Raw genomic sequence first — 27,135 nt, forward strand, 5'->3', positions numbered from 1 at the left:
TACTTTTACTTGGAGCTCTTGTGACCTTAGTTGCATTTGTCATTGCCTCCTCCAAGAATTTAATCTTGCTCTGCAATGCATCTATCTGTCCTCTCTTGGCTGTGATTTGCTTCTGCATTCCCATTGCAACTTTCATAGCTGTAAAAGACAAGGTTCCCAACTGATTAGTCCTTTATGAACAAAATGGATCAGGCATGATGCTTTCTGTGTTCTTATTTGGAAATCAATTGTCAATAATACACTAAAAACAGACTGAGGGTTGGGATCCTGCAGTCCTTATGTGAGCAAACTTCCCATTAGACCCAATGGGAGTTTTGCCTAGGTGGTGACTCTGATATCAGTATAAACAAAAGAACCTAACCTGGAAAATTTAATATAAACCACCTCATACTCTGAGGAAATTCAATTCCAAATTTCCTGGCTTAATCTGATTCCTAGTAAACCATAAAACAACAAGGTGTCTGCATATGTCACTGTTTTTTTATTCCTTTTATAAAATATCTGAATTACCATTAATAACATCTACTGAAGGAATAAATATATTTACAAATTCCACTTGTTAAAAAGACAAACAAATATGACGTAAAAAAACCAACTTCCAAAGTTACCATGGCCGTCAGAACCTTCCATAGTCTTTAAAGTGGCCCTGGTTTGTTCCAGTTCAGCTTGGGCAGATTTCAATTGCATTCTGAGTTTGCTTGTGATACCTTCCATCTCTTCACTTTTGCCTCGATAATCCCTCTTTAAATTTTCATATTCCTCTGTTCAATGTAAGCACATTGAATTGAATGAAAGTGTAAAGTGATTCATAAAATCATCCACCTGTTACTAAAAGGTTATACAGATGTACTGTTTAATCCCTTAAAAGGAATATTATATTTATGTAACTAACATAGAAAAAAATTGCTAACAAATTAAAACACGTCATATTCCATTGCATTGCTACGATGTCATCAAAAGGCAGTGTTTCCCTGGAACAAAATGAGATGCATTTCCTAACTGTTCTCTAAAGCTACCATTCTACAACGTGACAGTAAAGCTACACTTCTTAATTGTGCACTGCTCAGGGATCAGACTGCCCATTGCTACCTGGTGTGGCATAGCTACTAGTGAGATAAAATATTTGACCTGTGCCCATTCTCTCAGGCTCTTTTTCAGAACTCCAACCTACTCTATGTCCTGACAAAGCTATAAGCACCCCCTCGCCACACAATCCCACCTTGAAATCTCTTTGGCACAGCTTCAACTCAAATGCATCCCTCAGACAGCTCTGACCACCTCAAATTCCCCCAATCGTCCTGCACAATGCTATGTTCCCTACACAACTCCCTCTCCCTACCAGCACAGCTCTGGCTCCCAAACAGTGTGCCCCCTCCAGCTCTGGACACTCCATTTCAGACCCCACCCCCCCATGCCCTCACACACTTTAACTGTTATTACCTTTCACAAAATCTGAGGACAGACTTTCCAAGTAAAAGTATGTATATGGTTATCATCTACTAATCTTGCTGAGGTCAGAGTTAAGGTTGTGCATTGGAGCATGACTGTGGGGAGCTGGGCATCAGTATTGTGGGTGTGTCTATGCTGAAAATGAATGGGGGAATCTGTGAATGCGTGTGGCTGGTATAATGTCTGCATAGTACAGCATGTGAATTGTGGTTGGTCTGGTTGCCTTAACGGGTGACTTCCTTGAGTTCTGGTGACTGTGGTGAAAGGAAATACACTTGTACAACCTCACCTCGTAGTTATGAGTTTCTGAGCAGGCTATTATTGGCAGTGATAGGGCTCAGACGCTTTCTGCCAATATCACATACTGTATGTCCCTGGCATCTTGATCTCCTTTCATGTACAGTATTTAAGGAATGCATTTGCTAATGTCCTCTTTCTGATAGGTTAAGATACAAGATTTTACAGAATGCCCATAACAAAACAAATTAAAACATATTTCACTACAGTTCGATAATAAACAGTTAATAGGATTTGCCAGATCAGTTTATTTAAATTATGGAACATTGCACTATCTAGCTTCCCTGTATAATACCTGGGGAAGAAGGAGGGCTCTTGGTGAAGTTTATATTCTGTGACCTACTAGGGTTTTTATTCTGGGCCCCACCGAAGGTCAGGCTGTGCTAAGTATTTTTGCACAAGGCCCTGGGAGTTATGCCTCTAGATTACACCATCTTCACTGTATACTAGAGATCCAAATAATGAATTATCGCTCTGAGGCAGTATGACCATCAGTGTACTCTATCTGGAAACCTCTTACTTGACTTTACTAGTAGCCATATTTGGATTGAGCAGGCAGCTCTTCTATTTTTAACATCAGCCTGATTTAGCAGATATCTGATCTGAGGCTCCCTACCTGCGAGGCCGGCGAGCTCAGTGCGACTGGCTTTCAGCTCATTCATTAGTTGGTCTCTTTCCAGTTTCATATCCTTTACTGCACGGAGTCTCTCAGTGCAGGTATTTATCAGTTTAACTTTTTCCAGCTCCAGCTCACTCAATCTGGCCTCCATTTCACGGATTCTGTCTTCTTTCTTGTCCATCACAATCTATTTATGTAAATAAATAAATTATAATAAATCTATTAATTAACAATTAAGACATATACACAACAGGATTATTTGAAATCTGATTTTTGTCATGAAATAACTTGGTGCAAAGATGAAAACTAGAATGGAAAAAGACACATTCTTAAAAATGGGGGGATAAATGCATAAACAGATTATTTCTGCATATATATCTATCTCTCCTAACCCAAGTGATTACTGTTTTTAACAAAAGGTGCTTTGGTCTTAAGCACTATCAGTGGCTAAATCAGTTTATAAGATCTTTAACTCACAGATGTTTTGTGTTTTGATTCCTATAGTTACTCACAAGATTTTTAAAAAGACTGATTTGTACCTGTTCACCTGTGAATGAACTGGGATTTGAAATGATTTCTTACCAAGTTGATGGAAACTAGGTTGAGCCTTTCGGAAGGTGCTCAGTATACCATCTACATGAGGTGACCATGAGAAGATCCAGGGTAAAATGGTACTTGAAACCAGAAAAGTCACATGCTCCAAAGGTTGTAGGTGCCATAGCCCAGCTGTGGCACCTCATACACATCACACAACAGCAAAAGTACAAGGAGGCAAGGATGGCTTCATACTAAACCAGCACTGAGAGAAGACGGAGCTGATGAAGAGGTAGATCAGAATATTTTAGTAATAAGGTCCTTCGGCTTTGAAGGCTGCTGTACATGAGGTGGGAGACTTCCGTATATAAGTCTCTGAAGTGAGAGCCCTGCTAAGTTTAGGGCCAGATACAGCACTTGCAAAGTCTCTAGTGGATTCAGCCCAAGAAACTTAGAAACATGCTTGTAATAGAACCAGGGAGTCAGCTCTGGATCTGATGATGCACTGCAAAACTCCTTAGCCTGCACACAAAACTCTGCGTGCTGAACTGACATCAGACCAGAACCAATGGAGATCAGTGGAGAGGGCTCAAATGTTCCTCCAGTGCTGAACTGATCAAATTATTTCTATATGAACCAACAAATCTGAACCCCTGGGGATTGAGTAAGCTCTAAGAACCAACCTTTCCTTTTCTAAGGAGTCTTATCAGCACATGGATATGGCTAACTTAGAATGCCTCTTCTTTAAAGAAGATGTCTGGTCTAAAGGGTATGCTCTAGATGAGGAATGTTTAATCAGTCTCAATGAAGAGTGCCACAAAGGTTGAGAGTGCTTCTCCTTCTGTAACCGAACACTCATAATTACTACTACTCAGTAACAATACGATTCTTTCTGTTTTGTTGAAGGTGCGGTCTGACACCTTCAGATCTGACAGCTCCAAGGCCTTCCAGATTGAGTGCTGAGTGGACAAAATTTCTTCCTAAACGTTTGTCTACTTCTCCCACTCGCCTCTTGCCTGAGGTGGGGGGGGTGGTGAAGCCAGTATGGTAAGGGGTGCCTCACAGGGTGGTCTGTCATGCACTTCTCGTTGTCATCAACCTTTGAAGCCTAAACATTTCTCTGAATCTGCCTATGAAAGAACAAACTAGTTCTGGATCTAACACTACTGTTGTTATAGTAACAATTAACATCAATTATAATGGCTCATTATTATACTAACATCCACTGTTATTCTAAAACTAATTCACTGTGTAATCGAGAGCAATGAAGCAATGGTTCTATGACTTCTATCACCATTAGAAAAAAAGCTGAAAATGGTAGGTTGGCTTTTTATAACCACAATTTAAAATGTTTAGATCTGCAGATCAATGCGTTCCCACCACCACCTGCTGCTCAACTGCCTTAGAGTGGGACACACAATGGCTGGAGCACTATTCTGACAGTGGGGATCCACAGTGGTAATTTTGTGATGAAGAACACTCTTTTGCCACCTCCTTCTAGTCCTTGTTTGTTCTTTGGTAAAATGATGGAGCAGATGAATTGGCCTATAGATTATAAAAATAAGAGGCTAAGCTATTCACACAGACACACATTTGGTTGTGCATAATTGGGTAATTGCACACATTGTTAAATTTGCATTTGTTCAGGCAATTATCCCTTTGGTATATGCAAAAGTATGCTTTTACGTGTGCAACTCAGGTGCACATTTTTGAATATTTAGTTCAGTTTAGTTACTACTCTGACTCATGGCCACAGGGTGAAATCCTGGCCCCGCTGAACTTAATGGCAAAACTCCCATTGACTTCAGCGGGGCCAGGATTTCACCCATAATGTGTTAACTTCAGACCTAGAAATATTTATTTTTTCATACAAACTGATCAAAATAATAACAATAATGTAATTATAATCTTCCCAGCCATGATAGGTTTTCTAAATGTTTATAGATTCCTATTCCCATTTTCTGACCTGCTTGAAAACACACAGTGTAACATATCGACATATGGATTTTAAAATAGAACGAACATACTGTCTTGCAGAGACGTAAACACGATGAAATGTACAGACCTTAAGTTCTTGTACTTCCAGTTTCCTGTCACTGATTTCTTTCACAAGCTGAGATTTCTCCACCTCCATTGCACCAGCAGTTCGGCCGTGCTGGCCCACAATCTGGGTCATGGTATCAATTTGCTTTTGGAAGATCTCAATAACTCTTTCCTTTTCCATCACCTGCAGTTTCAGTGTCTCACGCTCCGACTGCACATTTTGTAAGTAGTCTCCTTCATTCTTTAAGTGCTGGAGCTCCTGCAACTTACTATCTACCCGTGACCGGAGCTTCTTGATTTCCTCGTTGGTAATTTCAATGGCTCTCTCCTTCTCTTGCAGGCAGGCTGTCAAGTCAGACACTGTTCTCTCAGAAGCCTCCAGATTTATCTTTTTGGCTGTCAGATCTTCAACTACTTTACGGAGCATCTCTTTGGTTGATTCTAGCTGGGCAGTCAAGGAGGAGACTCTTTCAATGCTTTCATTCTTTTCCTTAATTGCAGCCATCTGAATGGTAACAATAAAATGGTCAGCTTTGACAACCGTATTTTCTATCTACCTATCTATGGATTTTCTATAGCATCCATCATAATAGTATCTAAGAGCTTCATTGGTAAATTAGGTTTGCATGACAAGGACCCTAGTGGATTTCATGATTCTTCTGCTTTTCTTCCTTCCTTGATTAAGGAAACACAGGGTGAAATATAGAAAAAAAAATAAGTAGGACTGATGTGAAAAATAGAATAAACAAATTAACTGTCTCTAAACTATTCAGAGGAGACAGGTCTAAATCACTCAATATATTAAAGCCTGGCCAATTGAACTTTACAGCAAATATATCCTGGAAAAAGTATGTGTGCGTCAATAGTACATAGATTTATTGCTGTAGTCAGCAAAGTGCATAGACTTTAATGGGACAACCTCCAACAGGAAGCATCGTCACCCAAGTGCCGATAATAGTGCAGTGCAGATGCAGAAGACAAGAATGGACCCAGAAATATCAGGAATTGAAGGTAGAATTTCATGGGGTGGGTGGTTGCAGGAAGTAGTTGTCGTGAAAGCCTGGCTGGTTGGTGGCAAATAAAGGAATCAAGTTATAGACAAATTAATTTGACGTAAAGTGGAGAGCAGCAGCTGACAGGATTAGCACTGGATTACATATTTGGAGTTTGACGATTTTTTGAGAGGATGCAGCAGCTTGAAGGAAGGAGTTGACTCTAGAGCTTGATGTCCAGGAGTCTACTCCATTGAAAGCAACAGAACAGTCCTTTTGGACGCAGGGCTCAACTCAGCCCAGTAATTAGGCTGTGGACATAAACACCACTATGTCCCAATGAAATACTATATAGAGTGGATCAATTATGAGGGCCTTTAGTTCACTAGTCCTTCTTGCAGAAGTGATTGCCACCAGAAGGATCATCTTGAAAGAGAAGTGAAATAGAGAACAGTCCACAAGAGCTTCACAGGGTGCTGCTATTGGTCCTGTGCACATTACATTTACTGTACATGCACAAAATGTCATTTCTGGAGGCTTATAACTGATATTTCTAAATGAGAATGTGCTAATAAAATTTGCAGATGCCACAAAGCTGGGAGGTATTGCCAATACAGAGAAGGACCAGGATATCATACAGGAAGATCTGGATGACCTTGTAAACTGGAGTAATAGTAATAGGATGAAATTTAATAGTGAAAAGTGCAAGGTTATGTATTTAGGGATTAATAACAAGAATTTCTGTTATAAACGGGAAACATCACTTGAAAGTAACAGAGGAGGAGAAGGACCTCGGAGTATTGGTTGATCACAGGTGACCGGAGCTATGAGCCGCCAATGTAATATGGCCGTGAAAAAAGCTAATGCGATCTTGGGATACATCAGGCAAGGTATTTCCAGTAGAGATAAGGAGGTGTTAGTACCGTTATACAAGGCGCTGGTGAGACCTCATCTGGAATATTGTGTGCAGTTCTGGTCTCCCATGTTTAAGAAGGATGAATTCAAACTGGAACAGGTACAGAGAAGGGCTACCAGGATGATCCAAGGAATAGAAAACCTGTCTTATGAAAGGACACTCAAAGAGCTTGGCTTGTTTAGCCTAACCAAAAGAAGGCTGAGGGGAGATATGATTGCTATCTATAAATATACCAGAGGGATAAATACCACGGAGGAGAAGAATTATTTAAGATCAGTACCAATGTGGACACAAGAACAAATGGATATAAACTGGCCATCAGGAAATTTAGACTTGAAATTAGACGAAGGTTTCTAACCATCAGAGGAGTGAAGTTCTGGAACGGCCTTCCAAGGGAAGCAGTAGGGGCAAAAGACATATCTAGCTTCAAGACTAAGCTTGATAAGTTTATGGAAGGGATGATATGATGGGATAGCCTAATTTTGGCAATTAATTGATCTTCGACCATTAGTGGTGGATATGCCCAATGGACTGTGATGGGATGTTAGATGGGGTGGGATCTGAGTTACTACAGAGAATTCTTTCCTGGGTGTCTGGCTGGTGAGTCTTTCCCACATGGTCAGGGTTTAGCTGATCACCATATTTGGGGTTGGGAAGGAATTTTCCTCTGGGGCAGATTGGCAGAGGCCCTGCGGGGTTTTCGCCTTCCCCTGCAGCGTGGGGCATGGGTCACTTGCTGGAGGATTCTCTGCACCTTGAAGTCTTTAAACCACGATTTGAGGACATCAGTAGCTCAGACATAAGTTAGGGGTTTGTTACAGTAGTTGGTGGGTGAGATTCTGTGGCCTGCGTTGTGCAGGAGGTCAGACTAGATGATCATAATGGTCCCTTCTGACCTTAAAGTCTATGATTCTGTAACTTGGCCAAAACCAAACCAAGTTTCACCAGACACTCAAAGTCACTTCTCCATCAAGTGTGTTAATGTGCCAAATTTCAAATTCTGGCTGTTTTGGTATAAAATCACCTTAGGCCAGAGACTAGGACTGAAAATTTCTGACTGACAGATGAAAGTTCCAAAAGTTATGAGTGATCAAAACCGGGGCATTAGAATGAAAACCTCTGGCACCTTATGTTTAGATGCTGCTCATGTTCCAACTAAGATAACAAAAACAGTGCTATTTTTAGTATATACCTAGTGTATGGGCACGGGAAACCTCTCAATGGTAATAACACCACTCAGCAGTTCCTTCCTGACCTGACGTTCCATTTGTCCCTGACACTCAGTCTTCATTGTCTTCACTATGTTCTCCATGCGCTGCAATTCCATGTTCTTGTTGTCCAGTTCTCTCCGTAGGTGGTCAATGGTGATGCTGTTGCCAGTGTCCCGATCCCAAAGCCGCTTGTTCTGCTCCTTTTCCAGACTCAGTTCCATCTCTTTTTTATGTAGATCAGCCTACAAGAAATTACAGCAGCCATTTCCCTCTTTAAATCATAAAGCCATCCTGTCTTTTGTTTTCCTTAATATTAGCAACAATCAATTATGAAGTTAAATCATTCTTACTATATCTTTACCACTAATAAAAGCCAGGATTTCTGGTGAACAGCTAGTTTGATGCTTCTGAGGCACCATCCTTCAACACAGCAATAGCTTTAAACTAACCCTCTTCTAAGTACTACTGCTATCACTATCTTATTTAACATTTCAAGACTTGAAGCCTTTGATGCCATTTCTTTGCCAACATACCCTAGCCAAAAAAATCAGCAAAATGAAAAATGCAGCATTTTATCAAAATTAAAAGTGAACCAAATACAAATACTACAGTGCATGCCAAGGAAGGAAATCATCCACCTTTAACAATAATGAAACCTGTAATTTCATGGCTTGATTTACTCTGTTTGCAGACAGCAATTTGTTGTATGTTGTTTCAATCATTTTTAGCTCAGAAACAAATGCAAAGTTTCAAAAACTGATGCCACAATCCCGAATGGCTAGGCAATTTGGAACATGTTAATTTGAAAAAGGGGGTAGCAGAATTCTCAGTAGAACACGAAGAGGCTGAAATTTGGGAAGTGGAGGCAGCATGCAGAATACTGAGTAAAGCCAAAGAAAAGGGGAACGAAATGAGAGGCTCCGAGAATGAAAGAATGAACGTACACAGTAAAGGCATTGAAACAAATTTAACTTTTCCCCCAATGCCTTGGAGAATATTAGAAACTGAGACTACCTTATTCATCTATTACAGTTTCATTTAATCAGTGACCATAAAACTAAGATGCTTTACACTTAATTGTATAGTGACTGTCCTGACTCTAGCCTCCGCTACAGCTATAAAGAAGAACAGCTATAGTGGGTCAGACCAAAGGTCCATCCAGCCCAGTATCCTGTCTTCTGACAGTGGCCAATGCCAGGTGCCCCAGGGGAATGAACAGAACAGGTAATCATCAAGGGATCCATCCCCCATCACCCATTCCCAGCTTTGGGAAACAGAGACTAGGGACACCATCCTTGCCAATCCTGGCTAATAGCCATTGATGGACCTACACTCCATGAACTTATCTAGTTCTTTTTTGAATGCTGTCATAGTCTTGGCCTTCACAATATCCTCTGGCAAATAGTTCCACAGACTAACTGTGCATTGTGTGAAAAAACACCTTCTGTTTGTTTTAAACAGTATACCAGAATGCAATCATGCAAAACTCTTCTTCAGATTTCATGTGTCACCTATTGTACAAGTGACACTAGACAGAGAGTTGGTATACTAATCTCCCAAAACCCAATCATGAAATTACAGAACTCATACACAGAGCAAAAGATGAGTATGATGATGAACTATTACACTTCGCATTGGAAATAGGGTGTATGTATGAAACCAATGATCTGTGATGCACAATTTTGCTACTATCTATGCAAGCTGTACAGGTACAGTTTTGCTTTTATTTTGTTTTTTTAATTTAAGATGTTTTCAGTCTATGGCTAGGGACTATTTAGAGCAGTTAGAAAAGTCCTGGATCAAAAAAAAAATCTTATAAAGTAGATATGAAAGAAAAAAGAAGGGAAGATGGGATGCTAACCTAGCTTAGCTATGAAGTCAGAGTTAAGGATGGGAACGGGCCATAGAGGATGGATCACTCAATGATTACCTGTTCTGTTCATTCCTTCTGAAGCACCTGGCATTGGCCACTGTCAGAAGACAGGATACTGGACTAGCCGGACCTTTGGTCTGACCCAGTACGCCAGCTCTTCTTATTTTAGGGAGCCTTAACTCTGATTTTCAGTTTCAGATGTTTGCATTTCTTTTCATGTTAACCTTAGCTCTGAATTTCCTGGGTTTCTAAGGGAAATGAACCTGTGATGAGGTATGTGCCCCACAAGTAATGAAAGAATTAACTGGAGTGGAGAGCTCAATTAAGGCACCTGGTTGCACCTGAAGGGTGGGCCAGGCCCAATTAAAGATGAATCCCAGCTGGGGTGGGGCTGGGTTGTTAGTATGAAGAGAGGAAGCCCAGCCTAGAGGATGGTTGTGGCGAGAAAGAGTTTGGTGATGCCTCTCTTAGTAGTAGTAAGGGGAGAGACTGGCAGCGTCAAGGAAAAAGCTCCCTGGGATCCTCTCCTGAATAGAGGAGGCTAGTAAGAGTCTAGGAGAGACATGGAGCAAGTACTGAGGTGGAGTAAGCTGATTAAAAAGGCAGAATTGGAACTTCCAGAAAGAGCGAGCATCCTGGTAGATGGTCAATTGAGGAACAGAGCAGGGAAAACCTGAGAGATTAAATGAGAACCTGAGGAGGGCAGAAGTTTGTACTCCTAGTTTGGAATTTTGTTGGGGGACTGAGGGAAAAGCCCTGGCCACTAAAAGAAGGGTGAAACTAGAGAATTTGTGGAAAGAAGGCCTGGAAAAAGGCCATGGAAGGAGGATGTCCAGAGAGACAGCAGCAAGGAGTCTAATGGAGCAGAGGTTAGCTGCTGGCTATAGGGGCCCAGTGTAAAGGAGGGGTCTGGGTTCCCCTGTCCTTCACTGTGGAAGATTGTGTGAAACCTCTAGGAAGGGGTTATGGCTGAATCCCTGAATGAAGGCTGTAGGGACCAGAGTTGAGGGCCAAAGTAAGGACTAGACCTATTATTTGTAAGATTTCTTGCTACCCTAGAAGGGGTGGGACTAAATATGACCTGACCAGGGGGCTAAGGTCACAAGAACAGGCAGCAGTTGGTGTTAGCAGGCTCTCCTTCATGCCTGCCATGCCTAGCTACAAGGGGTATACCTGCACTGAGTGTGCTCTTTGCGGACCTTTTTGAGGATTTCTGGGACAGCAAGATTAAATTTATAATAAGTCTCAATCTTAATTATAAAGAGGCTGCCAGCTTTTCATAATAGGCAAGGTGCCAACACAACAGGAACAATAAAAACAAAAGCTCTTAGAAGGTAAGATTAAATTCATGTATTCAATTGATTATGAGACAAACTGATAATAAAATGGAACTCCCCTATAAATTGTTCTTTAATCTCAAATTCCTACCAGCAGCTGCTGAAGCTGATCATCCAGATTTCCAGATTCTTGACTGTATTGATCCCGTTCAGTTTGAGCCTCTGCCATCTCAGAATGAGCCAGGTGCAATTGCTTTTCCAGATCTTCTATCTAAAGTATGCATGCAAATAAAAAGACTGCAACAGCTGGGGATAATTATCTTATGGGGCAGTTCTACTCTGAAAAGTGACTATGTACAAAAGGTGCTGCTGTACTCTGAAGATCTGCTCCCTATGTGTATTCAGAGAGATCTGCTTGCTTTAGTGATTTAAAATGAGTTTTTACTATTTTTCTTGTTAGTCCTGGAGAGACAACACACCTAGGGGAGAATGAGCTGGTTTCTATTCCCACTCAGACCTCATCAAGAGAATTGTTAACTACAGTCTAAATGCAGAATCTTTATGTGGGTGATGTCTGAGCTAGGAAAAAACCCAGTTTGACTTGCAGATTCCAAGTTGAGATTGCAGGGTTGGCAATTTGATAAATCAGCATAAACATAGTACCACCCACAATGCTATTAAAACACTTTTCAAAGAACTACACTTAAATTTTAAAATCTTTCTTGGCCCTACTAAGACCTTGAAATTACCTTTTTGCAGTCTTTAAAAAACAGCCAACCAACCTTTACTAGTTCTGTCCTACGCCAATGAAACTGATCTCTCTATAATGCAGTTATAATTACAAGGGAATAGCACATGTTCTGATTATTAATACCAGTTTATTCAGGAGTAACCCCAAAACTCCTGCCTTTTAGACCAGGGGAGAGTGGGAACATCATGCCAATGATGCTGTTGTTGAACCAACAGGAGAGTACAGGACAGATCCATGAGGATCTCCTCGACAAGTCTTATCCCAAAGCCTGGTAGAGGCAGGATTTGCCCTCCCTGTCACTGAGCTACAATTCTGATTCTAAGGCCTACGGTGCTCTTGACATAGAGAGAAGGTGAGGGTTGGCCGTGGGGCCCCTGGTAACTGCTGTGCTTGCTAGAAGTACAACAGTAAAGGACCATTCCCAGGACCTTATCTGTCTGCAGTTGCCCACAGGGCCATTCCTAAAGCCCCCCTGTGGTGGGGCTCCATGGGAAAGGACATATTACTTATTGCACATAATATCTGTGGTGGGGGGGAAGGAAATGATGGTCCACACACTCTCACCCACTCCCTACCTCCTGTGAGAACCCAATCCAGGGGAGAGCCCTCTGTAGGCTCCAGAGGTATGGGAAGGTACTACCAATAGGGCTAGCCCCCTCGCTTCCATGTGGAACAGATCTGTTAATGGAGAAAGCCCTTCGTGCATAGATCTCCCGAGGAAAATCTGAGCCAGGATTTGGCAGAGTATGGAGAGTCCCTTGCCAAACACAGCATGGGAACGATGTCCAGATGGAGTAGTACAAAAATAATAGCTTACCCTATACTACCCAATTTCCTCTAAAAATGCTTGTGTCTGGTCATATTCACTTTGTTCTTAAAGATGAAGTGAAATCCTTCAGACAAGCCATGGCCTGAGTGTAAGGTTTTGCGTGTCTGTAGCAATAGCTGATGAAGCCAATAATACCTACAACACAGCAGGGAGCTTCATTCCTTCATCATAAATACATTATCAAATCTATGTGCAAACAAATGGGTTAGCTCCACCTGGAGGTGGTAATCTTTCTCTAATGCAGCAGTCTCCAAACTCTTGAGGGTCATGTCCCCACTAATTCCTGTCCACAAATCCCTCCAGAATGAGGCTGCATCTCAGGGGGGAGGGACGCAGACAGGGGTAAAGGGGCCAAGGCTGGGGCTGCGGTTGGAGATGGGCCTGGGGCTGGGAGCAGGGCTGATGCCAGGGGCCAAGGCTGGGGGCAGAGCCATAGCTGGGCTGCAGTGGGGGCCAGCAGCAAAGTGTGGCTCCATTCCCAGCCTTGCCCCCAGCCTTGGCCCAGGGCTGGGAATGGAGCCAAGACCAGCAGCCAAGGCTAGGGGCTGGTACAGGGCCAGGACTTGATCCACGCCGAGACTGGTGACAGGGCCAGGTGCAGGGCTGGGAGTCAGAGACGTGGCTGGCAGTGGGACCAGAGCAGAGCTGGGGGCAGGGAGGGACAGGGTGGTGCTCCCTCTCCACTCCCGAGGGGCTGGCCTAGTCCCCGCTTCTAGGGCTGCCAATTTTGATTGCATGTATTCCTGGAGATTTCATCACATGACATAAGCTTTAATTTCTGGAGACTCCAGGCCAATCCTGGAGGGTTGGCAACCCTACTTGCTGTGCCCTGCCAGACATTCCTCTGCATCCCCTTAGGGCATGGCTCCACACTTTGGGTACCTCTCCTCTAATGTGACACGCTTAGAGACAGTGTAGGAGACCTATAGAAAAGATTGTTAAACAAGGTTGGGGACTAGCTCACAATCAGATGATAAAAAGGCTAATATTTTCAAATGTGGGTGGGTGCTTATCCTTAGATACTTAAATTAATATTCTGGAACTGAAATAAGTGGCCTGATTTTTCACAAGTCCTAAAGGTACTCCGTACTTGCATCTCACAGTAACTTAATTGGGGAATCAGCCACTTTTCAGAACTCAAGTTTGAAAATTTCAGCTACTTTTCAGTTTACTAAGGTATTTTCCTACCAGAGAGGCTCGAGAGTAGTGTTTGAATATACATAGTTGTAAAAGCTTTATTTTGACACAAAACGTAATACACCCCTTCTCATCCACAGGAATAACTCTACAGCCAAGCCTGAGATCAGATGCTCTCCAATTTTCAACTTGTCTCTCACTGAAAACTCTGTGTTACTTATACAGTATATGTGGAAGTCAACATGGATACGTATGGACTAAAGAGCAGTCCATTTTGTAGGTATCTGAAAGTGATGTTTGCTGCAGTTAGTAACATTCGGAGAAGTATTGCACATAAAATTCTGGGTTTCTATTTTTGTTAATAATTCCAAAAGGAAAAAATGCCCAAAGATTGTGTTCTGCAGTCATAGATATAGGTGTGGCATCTTCCAGACAAACATCTGTCAGGGATGGTCTAGAGCTGAGGTTGTGTTGGTCCCAGGCTATTAGAGAGACAAGGTGGATGAGGTAATATCTCTTATTGGACCAAATTCTATTGTTCTGGGAGACAAGCTTTGGAGCTTACACGGAGCTCTTTTTCAGGTCTGGGAAATGTACTCAGTGTCACAACTAAGTGCCAGGTGGAACAGATTGTTTAGCATAAGTCGGTAACACATATTTCAAGGGACCATTCAAGTGGAAATGGCCCATAAACACCTCCCCAGTCGTGGGTGGGTGGGAAATATGATTGCACACCCCTAGATGTCACCTACTACCCAACACTGGAACTCATATTGGGTATCATAAAACAATTACAACCTATATTTGATGGGGACCACATCCTGAAATAAATCTTTCCTAAACCCTTTTTTCTGGCCTTCAAACAACTTCTCAACTTCTCTAAGCTCATCATCAGAAGCAAACTCCCCACAGACTGGGACTCGCTAACTCAAAGTGGCACCAGACCCTGCCAGAACAACAGAGGCAAAACCTGTAGACGTACCTCCACAACTACAATGATCAACACCCCCCCCCCGACACACACACACTTTTCAAGATCCATGGGTCCTACCTATGCCTGTCACTACATATGGTGTACCTCATCCAGTGCACTAAATGGCCTGATCACAGCTATGTGGGTGAAGCGAGACAATTACTGTGCTCTCGAATGAACTCATGCAGAAAAATTATAAAAGACAAAAACACCATCCATTTCACCTACGGGTGAACACTTTTCACAAAGCGATCACTCCATATCTGACCTCTCGGTTCTCATCCTCAAAGGAAACCTGTACAATATCTTCAAAAGATGAGTCTGGGAGCTTAAATTTGTATCTTTGCTGGATGCTAAAAACCAAGGACTGAATAGTGACACTGGATTTATGGCTTATATACAATCTATAACCCATTAAATCCCACCCCCAGCTTTTTTCCCCTCCTTTTCCCCCATATGACTGGAAAGGTGTTAACGGCCACTTCACCATGAGTGGTCCCTGAAATCTGTTAACCACTTACACTAAACAATCTGTTCTACCTTGTATTTAGCTGTGACCCTCTGAGTACATTTCTCCGACCTCAAGAAGAGTTCTGGATAAGCTTGAAAGCTTGTCTCTCTCAACAGCAGAAATTGGTCCAATAAAAGATATTACCTCACCCACATTGTCTCTCTCAGATGGTGTAGGTTTACTTGGTCCTGCCTCAGTGCAGGGGGCTGGACTTGATGACCTCTTGAGGTCCCTTCCAGCCCGACATTACTATGATTCTAGTTTAGTGTGCTGCTCTGTTTATCCCAAACAGAATTTGTTAAAATCATCTACATTAAAAAGTACATGGCAAACTGCATTTCTGTTACAGCTGGAACATAACAGAGATTAATTTACAAGCCCAACAAAAAATGTGTTTGGTTTGAGATCTGCGGTGCTTGTTTGGAAACAGTAGAATGAATTTTGATGCACGTGAAACAGAACAGTAAGTGGAGCCAGACAGAAGGCAGGTTGGCCTGCTTTCAAATGCCCAACATATCTGTTCCATGCTACCTCAAACTTGACCTACCACATCCCTGCTATTCCCTTTCTGGGCCTTTCTTGAACAGAAAATAACAACCATGTCAAATCATACAGCATCTCTACAATGGGAGCAACTTTCCACTAATAAGTAGGAAAAGGCTGCCAAAGTTAACATGATGTGTAGCATAAGCAGGATTTGACTCCAGAAGTCAAATGTTACTGCATGAGTTGTCAGCTCTAATTTTACAGAGAGTGGAGAGCAACCATATTCAGGTCAGCCTCTGAGGAAAAGGGGGAATTACCCTCGGATAATAATTATGAGATGTCAGAATCACAGCAGAATTATCTATGAAACCAAAAGGCCTAGGTCCAGGGAAGGGAAGGGAATAAGGAAATGGAAATTCTAAAGAAAGGGCACACAAAATATTGTGGTTAGTGACTCAGAGTTATCTACTGCTGTGCAGGGAAAATCTCTTTGTGGATTGCCTCTGAGTGTTCCCCTGGCCAGTGAGCCATGGTCCCATCACCAGAGACCAGCAGATGCTGGGGGATGCAGAAGAGACAAGGATCATCTCCACAGAGGCCAACTACTTACTCTGGGATTCTGGACTCCCATAGCTCTCTGACAATGGAGCTCCAATGGAGCGGTGTTATCAGGACTTCCCCGGGCCAATTAATACCTCTCCAGTCATGAGGGGGACGGAAATGATTACACAGCTCTAATTGTCAGCTACCACCTCACACCTGAACCCATATGGGGTATCATCAAACAGTTACAACCCATATTTGATGGGGACCACATCCTGAAATAAGTCTGTCATTCTGTGGCCTTCACTTGTGCAACGCCTCAAGTATTTTTGATAAGAGAGCGCGAGATATTTATATTGAAATAGGCATTCTTTAGGGGTACAGTCTCAAACCAACCTTGTGAACTCAGAGAAAGAATTATACTGTAGATGCTACTGTCATCACCACACAGAAAAGGAACTTTGTGATGTACGTGTTCCGTTTTCACAGCTCTCGTGTATTTGGGAATGAGGAAATAATGGTAATACAACTCCTCTCCCAATTACTGCTGAAGTAACTCTTCCGTTCCCATTTGGGGAAGGGCATTGACTTCAGTCTTTGTATTTTCTTGTCAGAGGGATCCCAGAAAGGAATGTGGAATTGTGGTGGGGAGGTGACATGAAATAAATTCTCTGAAAAGTGAATGGATGCAGTGAACTTCTGTAGTGGAACTGGCTGGAGTGAACTTCTCTCCATTTGTCTAAGGTAATTGTTTTCCTACACCTCTACCTTTTGGTGATCGATTTGCTGCCCATATTCTGAGTCGGGGATTTTCAGTGTGCTATCAAACTTGCTGCTATGAAGAAGAAAAGCAGCTTAAACCTGCAGGTGCTGACAAACGCTGTCTTTCCACCCGGGTCACTTCAAAATATTTAAATACTAACACTATTTTCCTACACAAGCAATTGCTGTAGTAGCCACAGGGGTTTTATGTGATTCCAAATGGTTCATGATTGGGAAGCTGCAAGGGCAGGTGGCTGAAACCACACTCTCTCTATTGAGGTATGATCCGCCCTATGAAAACCTTTGAGAGAACCCCTGAGAGAAGGCATGTTCATGAAACAGCCAAATGAAATAGTATTGGGACTGTGGAAAGGTAGATGGGAGAGGAGATTGGTAAACAGAATAAAGGATTTGTGAGGAAGCTTGTTGATTGGGTCAAATGAAGCTGCTGTAATTGGTGATTCAAGACCAAAGTGCCTCGGCCTGTACTTGTGGTTGTGGCTATGATTCTCTCTCTTTCTCTGGCCAAAGCATTCTGGTCTGAACTGCCAATTACAGCAGCTTTATTTGACCTAATCAAGTTTCCTTTAACTAATGGATAAAAAATTAACATTCCAGATGCCGATTAGGGCTCTTGATCTGTTTACAACAGATTAGTTTCCCCTTTGATTTCCCAAGATAGAAGGTTACTGGAGAACACTTCTGGGTGCTATGGCTCATGCAAGAAGCTCTTTTTATTTGCCTAATTGTGTCTTCCTGACACATTCTCTACCATTTTAGGAGACATAATGCCTTTGATCCACATATTCAACTGCTATTTAAAGTCTATGATCCTCTGCGTTGATATCCAGATGGAATCATTTGCCACTAATTTTGATCTGTGTGCTTCTCTAATTTGTTTGTTAGAGAACAATGTTATTTGTTCTTAAACACAGGGGTGCTGGAACAGTTTTTAGAGTGGGGGTGCTGAGAGCCATTGAACCAAACTGCAAACCCTATATATAATGGAAACCACTTCAAGCCAGCTCTTATGCTTAAACGTGGTATATAATACAATAGTTTGGAAAGAACAACAGTGCCATGGATAAAAGAATAGCGATCTATCTGATCAGCCATTGAATTTCTCTGAAACAACACCTTTTCAAATGAGAGTGTGATTGTCTTTTTCTGAACTATACAGTGCATTTCAGGAGAAAGCCCATGTACCAAGTTCAGCTGGAGCTATTACGAACACTACAGTCCACACACACCTTGTCTTCATACATCCTTTTAGCCTCCCGTAATTCAGAACGCAGCTGAGAAACAGTGGATTCCAGTTGACTGACCTGACGCATGTACATCGAATTCTGGTTTCGTGTTTGTTCTCTAAGAAAAATTTTGAAAGGAAGGGAAAAAAAGGTGTGAGCGCTGCCAAAGCATGATACGTACACAGCTATGCTAAAGATGTGATCCCTAGGCTTCACAGTATTAAGTGTACTTGCAGTCTGAAATGTGACAATATGAAAATGTCTTACCTTCTTACCTAACAGATCTGCTCCTTCTGTATTCAGCCACATTTGGTTAATTTAATGACAAAAATAAGGTGTTACCGCTTTTATTTCTGTTTACAATTCTGGCTCATGTATCATCAACACACATGTTAATTAAGTTTTAATTCGGGAGCCTTTAGTTGCACCAGAGGACTGCACAAGTGGAACTCTGGGCAGAATTCAGCTCACAGAATCTTTATCACGGGTGATTATGTGCAAGTCACCCATGGCCCAATTTGACTTCCAAACCCCAGCTTGAGTTTGCAGGGTTGGCAGATAGAAAACTAATCTTTTAACGCGTAAACTGAGCACATCTGACCTACAAGTCATCAAGAGACCATCAACAGGGAACCACCATGCCATTTTCCAGTCACTCAATCATCAGCAATTCCAACATTGGCCATATATGTGGCTTTTCCCACAGGATCTTCTATAAGTTTCATCACTATTTATTTCTGCCAGTAAACATCACAAGAATTCATCCATTTTTGTTTATGATACAGATGACAAGAAATATATTGTCGGGAATGAATTTTGGACCAGAATCCAACCAACTCTTGATGGTTAAGGCTTCCAGTCATTTCTGCACAGCCCCACTTCTGCTTAATTTATATAAGGCTGGTGCAGAATGCTCCCCACAGCAATCTTTTCCTGCTCTGTGGGTGGATATAGAGATGGAGCAGGGCCATGGTCCCACTTTTTCCTAGTTCTGCTTCCCAAAGAGGGGAGGAAGAGAAGCAGTCCCTGTGATAGAGAGTGCAGGGAATGCTATTGTGAGCATTCCCCATCCAGATGTGCAAGTGGGGAATGTTCTTGTTCACTCCTTCACTACACTACTTTGCAGTGTTGCAGGAGCTGCTCATAACTCAGGACTCAGAGATTTGCTCAAAGTCACAAAAATAAATTTATGTCAGTCAGGAAAAGAGCCCAGGACTGATTCTCCTCTCACCTGCACCAGAGTAACTCCAATGACTCATTTGACTTACCTTGCTTCTGACTGAGACTTGGTCTACACTAGGGCAAGGGATCGATCTAAATTACGCAACTTCAGCTACGTGAATAACATAGGCGAAGTCGACATACTTAGAGCTACTCACTGCCGTGTCTTCACTATGGTGAGTCGACTGCTGCCGCTCCCCCGCCAACTCTGCCTGCGCCTCTTTGTGGTGGTGGAGTACAGGAGTCGACGGGAGAGCGCTCGGGGATCGATTTATTGCGTCTAGACTAGATGCGATAAATCGTCCTCCGCTGGATCGATCGCTCCCCGCCGATCCGGCGGGTCGTGTAGACATACCCTCAGAGTTGGTTCCCATGTCTCCTGATTCTCAGAGCTTTGCCTTAAGCACAAGACTATGTTCCCCTCTATCTACTTTGTACCTTTTCTAGATTTCGCCTCCCATGATTTCTGCAGTGGTTGATTAACTCTGAAGCAAAGTTACTAAGAAATCTTATCATGCTAGCAGAGAGTGTATGCTAGCAGAGGGAGACCTCTCTAGAATCAAGGTTACTTTTTATGTGTTCTACAGTATAACTGAGAAACATACTGAATGATCTCCATCTGGCTTTGGATACTATTTGCATGGCTGCGTGCGCTGTTGGTTTTATCAGTCAGTGCTGCCACCTCCTGTTCATGTTCATTAATTAGTTGCTCAATCCTATTTAAAAAAAAAAAAAGAAGAAGAATGGTTACAATTGTAGACAAGGTATTTCCCACTGCATAAACTGTAGAAAAGAATATTTCCCCAGTAGTCACAAGTTTAAAGATTTGGGGGATTTGTCATGAATGTAATAAATTGTATAAAAATTAATTCACAGTTTATTTTGATGACATAACTAGATAATTCAATTAGAAAGTTGGAGAAGTTGCAATTTATTGAACCAAGGAAGGCCAAAGTTCTGAACAAAAAAACCAAACACAAGAAAGAGATGAGGGGAAAAACCAGGAAAATAAAAGATGAAAAATAAAAGTCATGTCATCCACACATTGTTATTTACATTAAAGCACTACCATGTACTAGACAAGGTGTACAACAATCTGCACTGGCTACATAAATCGCAAGCTCAGTTGCTTATTTTAATCAGAGAGAGGGGAAGAGCCATGATTTGAAAAAAGCAAAAAGCACTGTAAGGATTTTTTGCAGTGTTACTTAAAATACCTCTGGTCATTTCTTCTATTTTCCATCTTTCTTTAGAAAGCTATTGATTTTATCCTAACCAGCTTTAACGATAGTGCTGCTCTCCACACAAGAATGATTTAAATGGTTTTAGTTCTAGTCATTAACAAACATGCCTATATTAGGAAAATATTAACATGACATGGTAAAGAACATGAAAGTCAGAGAATCCTCCTACTACAACCCAGTGGAAATGGTTTTGCTCAGACGCTTCCAAAATATTGACCTTTCAGCAGAGGTCATGTCTGGAAATTGTTAAATGTGTCAGGAAGTTATGAGCATTTAAAAACACAAAGCTAGAATAGAAACAGATAAACCCTCAATAATAGTGACTGCTACTGCACCCCACACTTATTACAGTACCAGCATCTGGTACAAAAAATAATTCATCCTGGAAAAGTGAGGAAGTGTTGGTACCTGAACTATACTAGTGATTAAATAGGGAAAAGGTACCTATCTTGATGTTGTTGAAGCAGAAGTTCTGTTTTGGCCTGTGATTCTTTTTTCAGTGATTCAAGTTGTTCCTCCAACTGTTGTAAGTAAATTACAGTGTTGTTTATAGTGAGTAATCACTCTTACCCACTAGTAAATGAAAACACAATCTAAATCAATAGTACAGTTTAAGAAACCAAGATTCATTTCTTGAACAGTTTGCATAATTTACACAAGCAAGGTTAAATTCTGGCTGTAAGCTACAGAGCTGAGTTGGGGACAGTACAGAGACAAATCACCCTAGTGTGAATTCAGCCAGTGTGCTCCTCCTTAAAGATGTTACAGCATTTGCTTCTCTGTGCCTGGCCTGCTGCCCATGGGGAATATGGTCGCAGTTGGACTCCTGCCTGCCCCCTTTCCATGGGCTAGTGTAGAAAGCAGTGCTAGCCCTGCCATCTTTGCACTCCCTAAGCTCAAAGACTCCTGTGTAGCTGGCCACTGAATGGGATGTGTAAAGGGCGTGAGGCTCTTTGCGCCCTCTGTCTGTCTTCACTAGGAAAAAAAGGTGTTCTTACCTTGAGTTAACTGTCTTCACTAGGATTTGACCTGAAGTAAAGGCATTTGTAGTTTTTACACAAGTTAGCAGGTTGAGTTAAACACTATAGGGGACCTTGGGGTTTACCTTGAGTTGCTAACTAATTATTATTTGTATTATCATAGTGTCCAGCAGTCCCAGTCATGGACCAGGGCTCCACTGTGCTAGTGCTGTACAGATAGAATAAAGGAAGTCCCTGCCCCAAAGAGCTTACTTGTGTGAAAGCTACACAATTCCTTGTTGTCTTCACTAGGATTTCACCTCGAGTTAGCAGACAAGTTAAGAACACACCTTTTTTGTCCTAATGAAGACAAGGCCATCACTTGCTTGTCCACCAGCACAGTGGCCAAGGCGCAATCTGGCCCTAAGCCAATGACATCGCGTCAACAAAGGAATCTTCGATAGCCAGCATTGATTTCTGCAGGGCTTCATCTCACAAAAGGCTGAGTGCTCCTAACGTCTATCTAAATCAATAGAAGTTGAGGGCCCTTGACACATCACAAGATGTGCTCAGCACTGTACAGATTCAGACCATTATTGATTAATATTGTTGCCCTTTGGCCAATATTTGGGGCATCGCTGCATTGTTTCCATTAGGAGGCGAAACTGATGATGGAGCCAGGCATTTCTTTGATACCATTAACAAAGAATGTGTACAAAGACCCGTTTCCCTGAACATAGTAGGAACACACAACAGCAGCCAGTTTCCTTGCTCACAAGCATATTTAGAAGATAACCAAAAGAGACTCAGCTTAGGAGCCAGGGAACTGCTGAAATCACAAGCCCTTGCATCTTTATAGGAAGGCAAATTGATATATTGAGCTAAAATATCTTCCCCAGGGCTCCCAAGAGTGCGGAGTGGACAGGGCCAGAGGATCCACCACTACATGGATTGTCCGGAGCTCTCTTGTGCAGGAGGTGGGAGTGGTGTGCCTGGGGGTCATGCAGCACCCCGAAGCTGCCTTTGTGAATTGGCTCCACAGCTGCTCCGAGGCAGGGAAAGGATTCAGCTACTTGAGCCAGGCACTGCATTGTGAATTTGGCTCTCAGAGTGTTTTTACATAACAAATAGTCATCTGGAAGCTTCCACCACTAACTGTCAGGAAAAGTAGTGTTCTCCCCACTCACCGGGAAAATCCTCCCTTTGAAATACGACACATCTGAGTCTAAATCTCGCAGGACTTTACTAAAAGCTGTGCCCAGGTTGCGGATATGGAGACCGCTGATGTTCTCGTGCTCATATACCCTCTTGCCTGTGCTGTCTTCATAGTCCACTAGGACGCCCCGCAGTTCATGGAGCACTTCCTCATGGCCATGTACCATCTTTTTCAGATGCTCAGTTTGGCTATTGGCCTCCCTCAGCATCTCCTCCTGAAGGTGGTTGGCTGTTTCCAATTCATGAACTGTAGCCTGTAGCTGTATTTTGATGTCCTCCTGGCTCTGGGATTCTCTTCGTCTGTATTTCAGAAAGGAAGACATCCAAGAAATTTGAAAGTGATAATGGTGTACAATGTTTGTCTTTATCCTGTCTGATATGGGGGGAGGTTTATAATCACTATTTCTGCAAATTATGGAATCTGGTATGTTTTCTGAAACTACGGGCCAGACCTTGCATGCTGCCATGACTACTGCTGCCCAAGGCTCCTTCCAGGAGAACCCTCCTTGCACTTGGGGACCAGTTCAATCACCTGTTGCAGTCCTTCTCTTTCTCCCAAGCCCACATGGGAGCTGTGTAACATTTATCAGATACACGACAATGGGCTAGTCTCCGATGTAAGCATGCATACCTGATATCCACAAGAGCATCTCTCTCCATTTGCACCTCCTGAAGTTTGGTCTGCAAATCAACGATTGTCTGTCTTAAATTGAACTTCTGTTGTTCATGCAGTTCAGTGTTCTGGACAAACAGAACAGGCAAATTATTGAATATTTGACCAAAAATAAATGTAATTAAGGGTAATATGATAATTCATAATAAGATACATTTTTTAGTGTTCTCAGATACCCAGTTGTTGCTCTGTGCTGTGGTGCAGGTGTATTGGGGGCGCTACTGGAGGGGGCATGGCAAGAGTGCTGCTGTTGTGAGGCACCCTGGGAGCTACGGCAGCTGAGAACAGGTAAGAGGCTGCTCTAAATGTGCTGTTGACCAAACTCTCCCCTGGCCAGTCCAGGAATCCAGTATGTAAGAAAGCCATGGCAGCCACACCCAGGAATCTGTCCCAAAGTCTTCAACTCACATCATTTAGCCTCTTCTGCAGATCTCTGACTTGCTGGGAGTATTCTTCCAAGATGCTCTCAATGTGCTCTTTTCCAGGATAACTAGTGCTTCTCTTCTGGGTATCAATGTCCACTTCATATTTAGAGTACAGGACAGTTTTGGGTGGACTACTGCCAGCACTAGCAGAGGTAGAGGTTTCCATCACTGTGCTGCGAATGGAAGATGCTAATACATTCTGATTGCCGAAAAGTGGGCTAGCAGCACCTGAAATTAGAGAATATTATATATTTAAAATGGAATCCTTATGTGAAAATAAAATAATTCTTTACACCTGTGCAAACTAAGAGCCAAATAAGTGTTCTGCCCATTCTATTCAAGACAGTGGAGAATCAAGCCCATATACTTTAGAAGTCAGCTTTTTCTAAGGATTGTACAGGCCCCATCCATTCTTGCAATGCATCTTGTCATGTACACCCGTGCAGAGTGGATGTGAGATACTGCAAGATCAGATTGGTAACATTTTAAAGCCACTATGCTCTCACTTTGCACTGGTGAAAATGATGCCACAAGGTGCAGGGCAATGGTAAGTCAGGCCCTTTGGCCTCAGGCCTTAGACTACAGGATGATCACTGCCAACTAAGGGAATCCTCTGATGGTGTTCAGCGTGTGGTAGCTCCTATGCCACCCACCCTTGTAGCTGGTGAAAGTGGCATGGCCAGGGCATCCTTGCACCCCAGTGATCCCTGGCTGGCTTAACCGCACGTTGGGACCATTGGCAATCTGGGAGCCACCCTAATTTACACTGTGGGGGACCCAATTTATAGCAATCTAGGGATCAGGAGAGTGCAAAAGCAGATTAAAGCCACCTTTGCACACATGTCCAACCCCCATCCACTATCATAACACATCTGCACCACTTTGTTAATTCACTAAAATCAGATTAGGAAGGGATAGATAATAAAAGAGAAAATACCATAATGCCACTATATAAATCCCTAGTATGCCCACACCTTGAATATCACATAAGGCTCTGGTCCCCCATCTCCAAAATGATATATTAGAACTGGAAAAAGTACAGAGAAGGGCAACAAAAATTATTAGGGGTATGGAACAGCTTCCATAGGAGGAGAGATGAAAAAGACTGGGACTGTTCATTTAGAAAAGAGACAGCTAAGGTGGGGATATGACAGAGGTCTATAAAAATCATGACTGGTGTGGAGAAAGTGAAGAAGGAAGTGTTATTTACCCCTTCGTGTAACACAAGAACCAGAGGTCACCCAATGAAATTAATAGGCAGTAGGTTTAAAACAAATATAAGGAAGTACTTCGTCTTCATATAATGCACAGTGAACCTATAGAACTCATTGCCAAGGGACGTTGTGAAGACCTAAACTATAACTGGGTTCAAAAAAGAATTAGATACGTTCACGAAGGATAGGTCCATCAATGGCTATTAGCCAAGATGGGCAGGGATGTAACCCCATGCTCTGGGCGTCCATAAACCACTGACTGCCAGAAGCTACAACTGGATGACAGGGGATGGACCAATCGATAATTGCCCTGTTCTGTTCTTTACCTGTTAAACATCTGGCACTGGTCACTGTTGAAAGACAGAATACTGGGCTAAATGGACCATTGGTCTGACCCAAGATGGCCATTCTTTTGTTCTTATGTAGATATTTTTAGATTATTCAGAATTCAAGACACCAATTTTAAAACAACAGTTTTGAAACACCAGTTTTGCTAAAAGGTGCTTCAACCTTAAGTGTAAAATTTCAACCCTTATGCACCCTTTTTTCACAAAAAGAAAAGGAGTACTAGTGGCACCTTAGAGACTGCCACTAGTACTCCTTTTCTTTTTGCGAATACAGACTAACACGGCTGCTACTCTGAAACCTTTTTTAACAATAACGCTTGAGTGGGACAGTTTGCACAACTGAGATAACCTGATGTTAAATGAATTCTCAATATTGTTAAACTGTATTTCCTACTTACCCCCGCTGGGAATGTTGCCACTTGATAAAGTCTCTTCATGACTCAGAGAATGTGTGATTGATTCCATCGTAAATTTGGTTGCTTCTTCCTGGAGTTTCAGAGTCTCTTTTGTTTGTCTTTCCAGTGCTTCCCTGCAAAATTATATGTGTGAGTATAGGTTGAGAGTACAATGTATGAATAGAGGAAGGTATCCAATCGCACGGTGTCACCACAGATATTATCTGAAATGAATAACTAATAATGTCATTTTATAGGCTCCATTTAGTGACATTCTCCACACACAAGGTCTGTGTTCACATTTAGCAAGAAAGTGCCAGATCTTCAACTCTTGTAAATTTGTGTAGCTCCACTGAAATTAATTGAGCTATGCTGATATACACCAGCCAAGATTTGTCCCAAAGGGGCTGAACACAAAATACAACAAAACAAAACACTCCATTAAACAAATAAAAACAACCTGTTCGGATCATATCAAAACAAGATTCCTTTTTTCCCCCGCCACTTACTTTTTCTCCTGATTGGCTGGTGAAATACCATCTACTGACACAGAACCATAGACATTCTGTTTTACCATGTAAAGTTTGCATGGCTGACTGAGTTGTTAATGCTTTTGTCAACCAATCAGCCAATCAATCAAATGGTTAAGGAGAAATTTCATATGGAATTCTGACAAGTGCTATGGGACTGTATTTTTCAGACGTTACATGGAGACACTTCAGGGTTGTAAAGAGAAGAAACCCTCTACAATAACAGAAAACATTTGATCAATTAAACACACTGATCTCCAGCCCAGAAACAAGGATTCTCCTACCTCACAGCATGACATCACCCTTAGTATGCAGAGTTTCAAATCTTATTTGTCTGAAGTCACTTAGGCAGCACAACATTTCTTAAAAACATATCTAGCCTTTTGAAGAAGGAAGGACGAGGAAGGAAAGGAGAAAATGGGAAGGGCACAGGAAAGGAGATATTTCTAAATGTGGATCTAT

At 42.2% G+C, this 27,135-nt stretch overlaps 1 protein-coding gene and 1 long non-coding RNA gene across 4 annotated transcripts in view; one reads left to right on the forward strand and one right to left on the reverse strand.

The window, feature by feature from the left end:
* CCDC158 (coiled-coil domain containing 158) overlaps window positions 1–27,135 on the reverse strand; it is a 68,931-nt gene that overhangs the window by 30,831 nt on the left and 10,965 nt on the right. Inside the window, exons 3-15 of the mRNA XM_037896721.2 lie at window positions 26,147–26,277; window positions 24,171–24,415; window positions 23,721–23,830; window positions 23,062–23,389; window positions 21,360–21,436; window positions 20,277–20,387; window positions 18,454–18,568; window positions 11,363–11,482; window positions 8,106–8,303; window positions 4,965–5,447; window positions 2,363–2,552; window positions 609–761; window positions 26–138 (exon numbers count right to left, since the gene is read on the reverse strand). Coding sequence (XP_037752649.1) covers window positions 26–138; window positions 609–761; window positions 2,363–2,552; window positions 4,965–5,447; window positions 8,106–8,303; window positions 11,363–11,482; window positions 18,454–18,568; window positions 20,277–20,387; window positions 21,360–21,436; window positions 23,062–23,389; window positions 23,721–23,830; window positions 24,171–24,415; window positions 26,147–26,277 — 2,374 coding nt within the window. The remainder of the gene's footprint in view (window positions 1–25; window positions 139–608; window positions 762–2,362; window positions 2,553–4,964; window positions 5,448–8,105; window positions 8,304–11,362; window positions 11,483–18,453; window positions 18,569–20,276; window positions 20,388–21,359; window positions 21,437–23,061; window positions 23,390–23,720; window positions 23,831–24,170; window positions 24,416–26,146; window positions 26,278–27,135) is intronic.
* On the forward strand, window positions 3,806–26,980 carry LOC122465452. 3 transcript variants are annotated; one of them, XR_006290340.1, is made up of 5 exons: window positions 10,220–11,455; window positions 14,069–14,204; window positions 17,056–17,185; window positions 23,967–24,050; window positions 26,844–26,980. It is a non-coding gene; the product is annotated as an uncharacterized LOC122465452 (long non-coding RNA). The 3 variants fall into 3 exon arrangements; XR_006290339.1 differs by lacking the exons at window positions 10,220–11,455; window positions 23,967–24,050; window positions 26,844–26,980 and adding exons at window positions 3,806–3,946; window positions 22,774–23,069; XR_006290338.1 differs by lacking the exons at window positions 23,967–24,050; window positions 26,844–26,980 and adding an exon at window positions 22,774–23,116.

Source organism: Chelonia mydas, chromosome 4 (assembly GCF_015237465.2).
Source record: "Chelonia mydas isolate rCheMyd1 chromosome 4, rCheMyd1.pri.v2, whole genome shotgun sequence".
NCBI classification, from domain to species: domain Eukaryota; kingdom Metazoa; phylum Chordata; order Testudines; family Cheloniidae; genus Chelonia; species Chelonia mydas.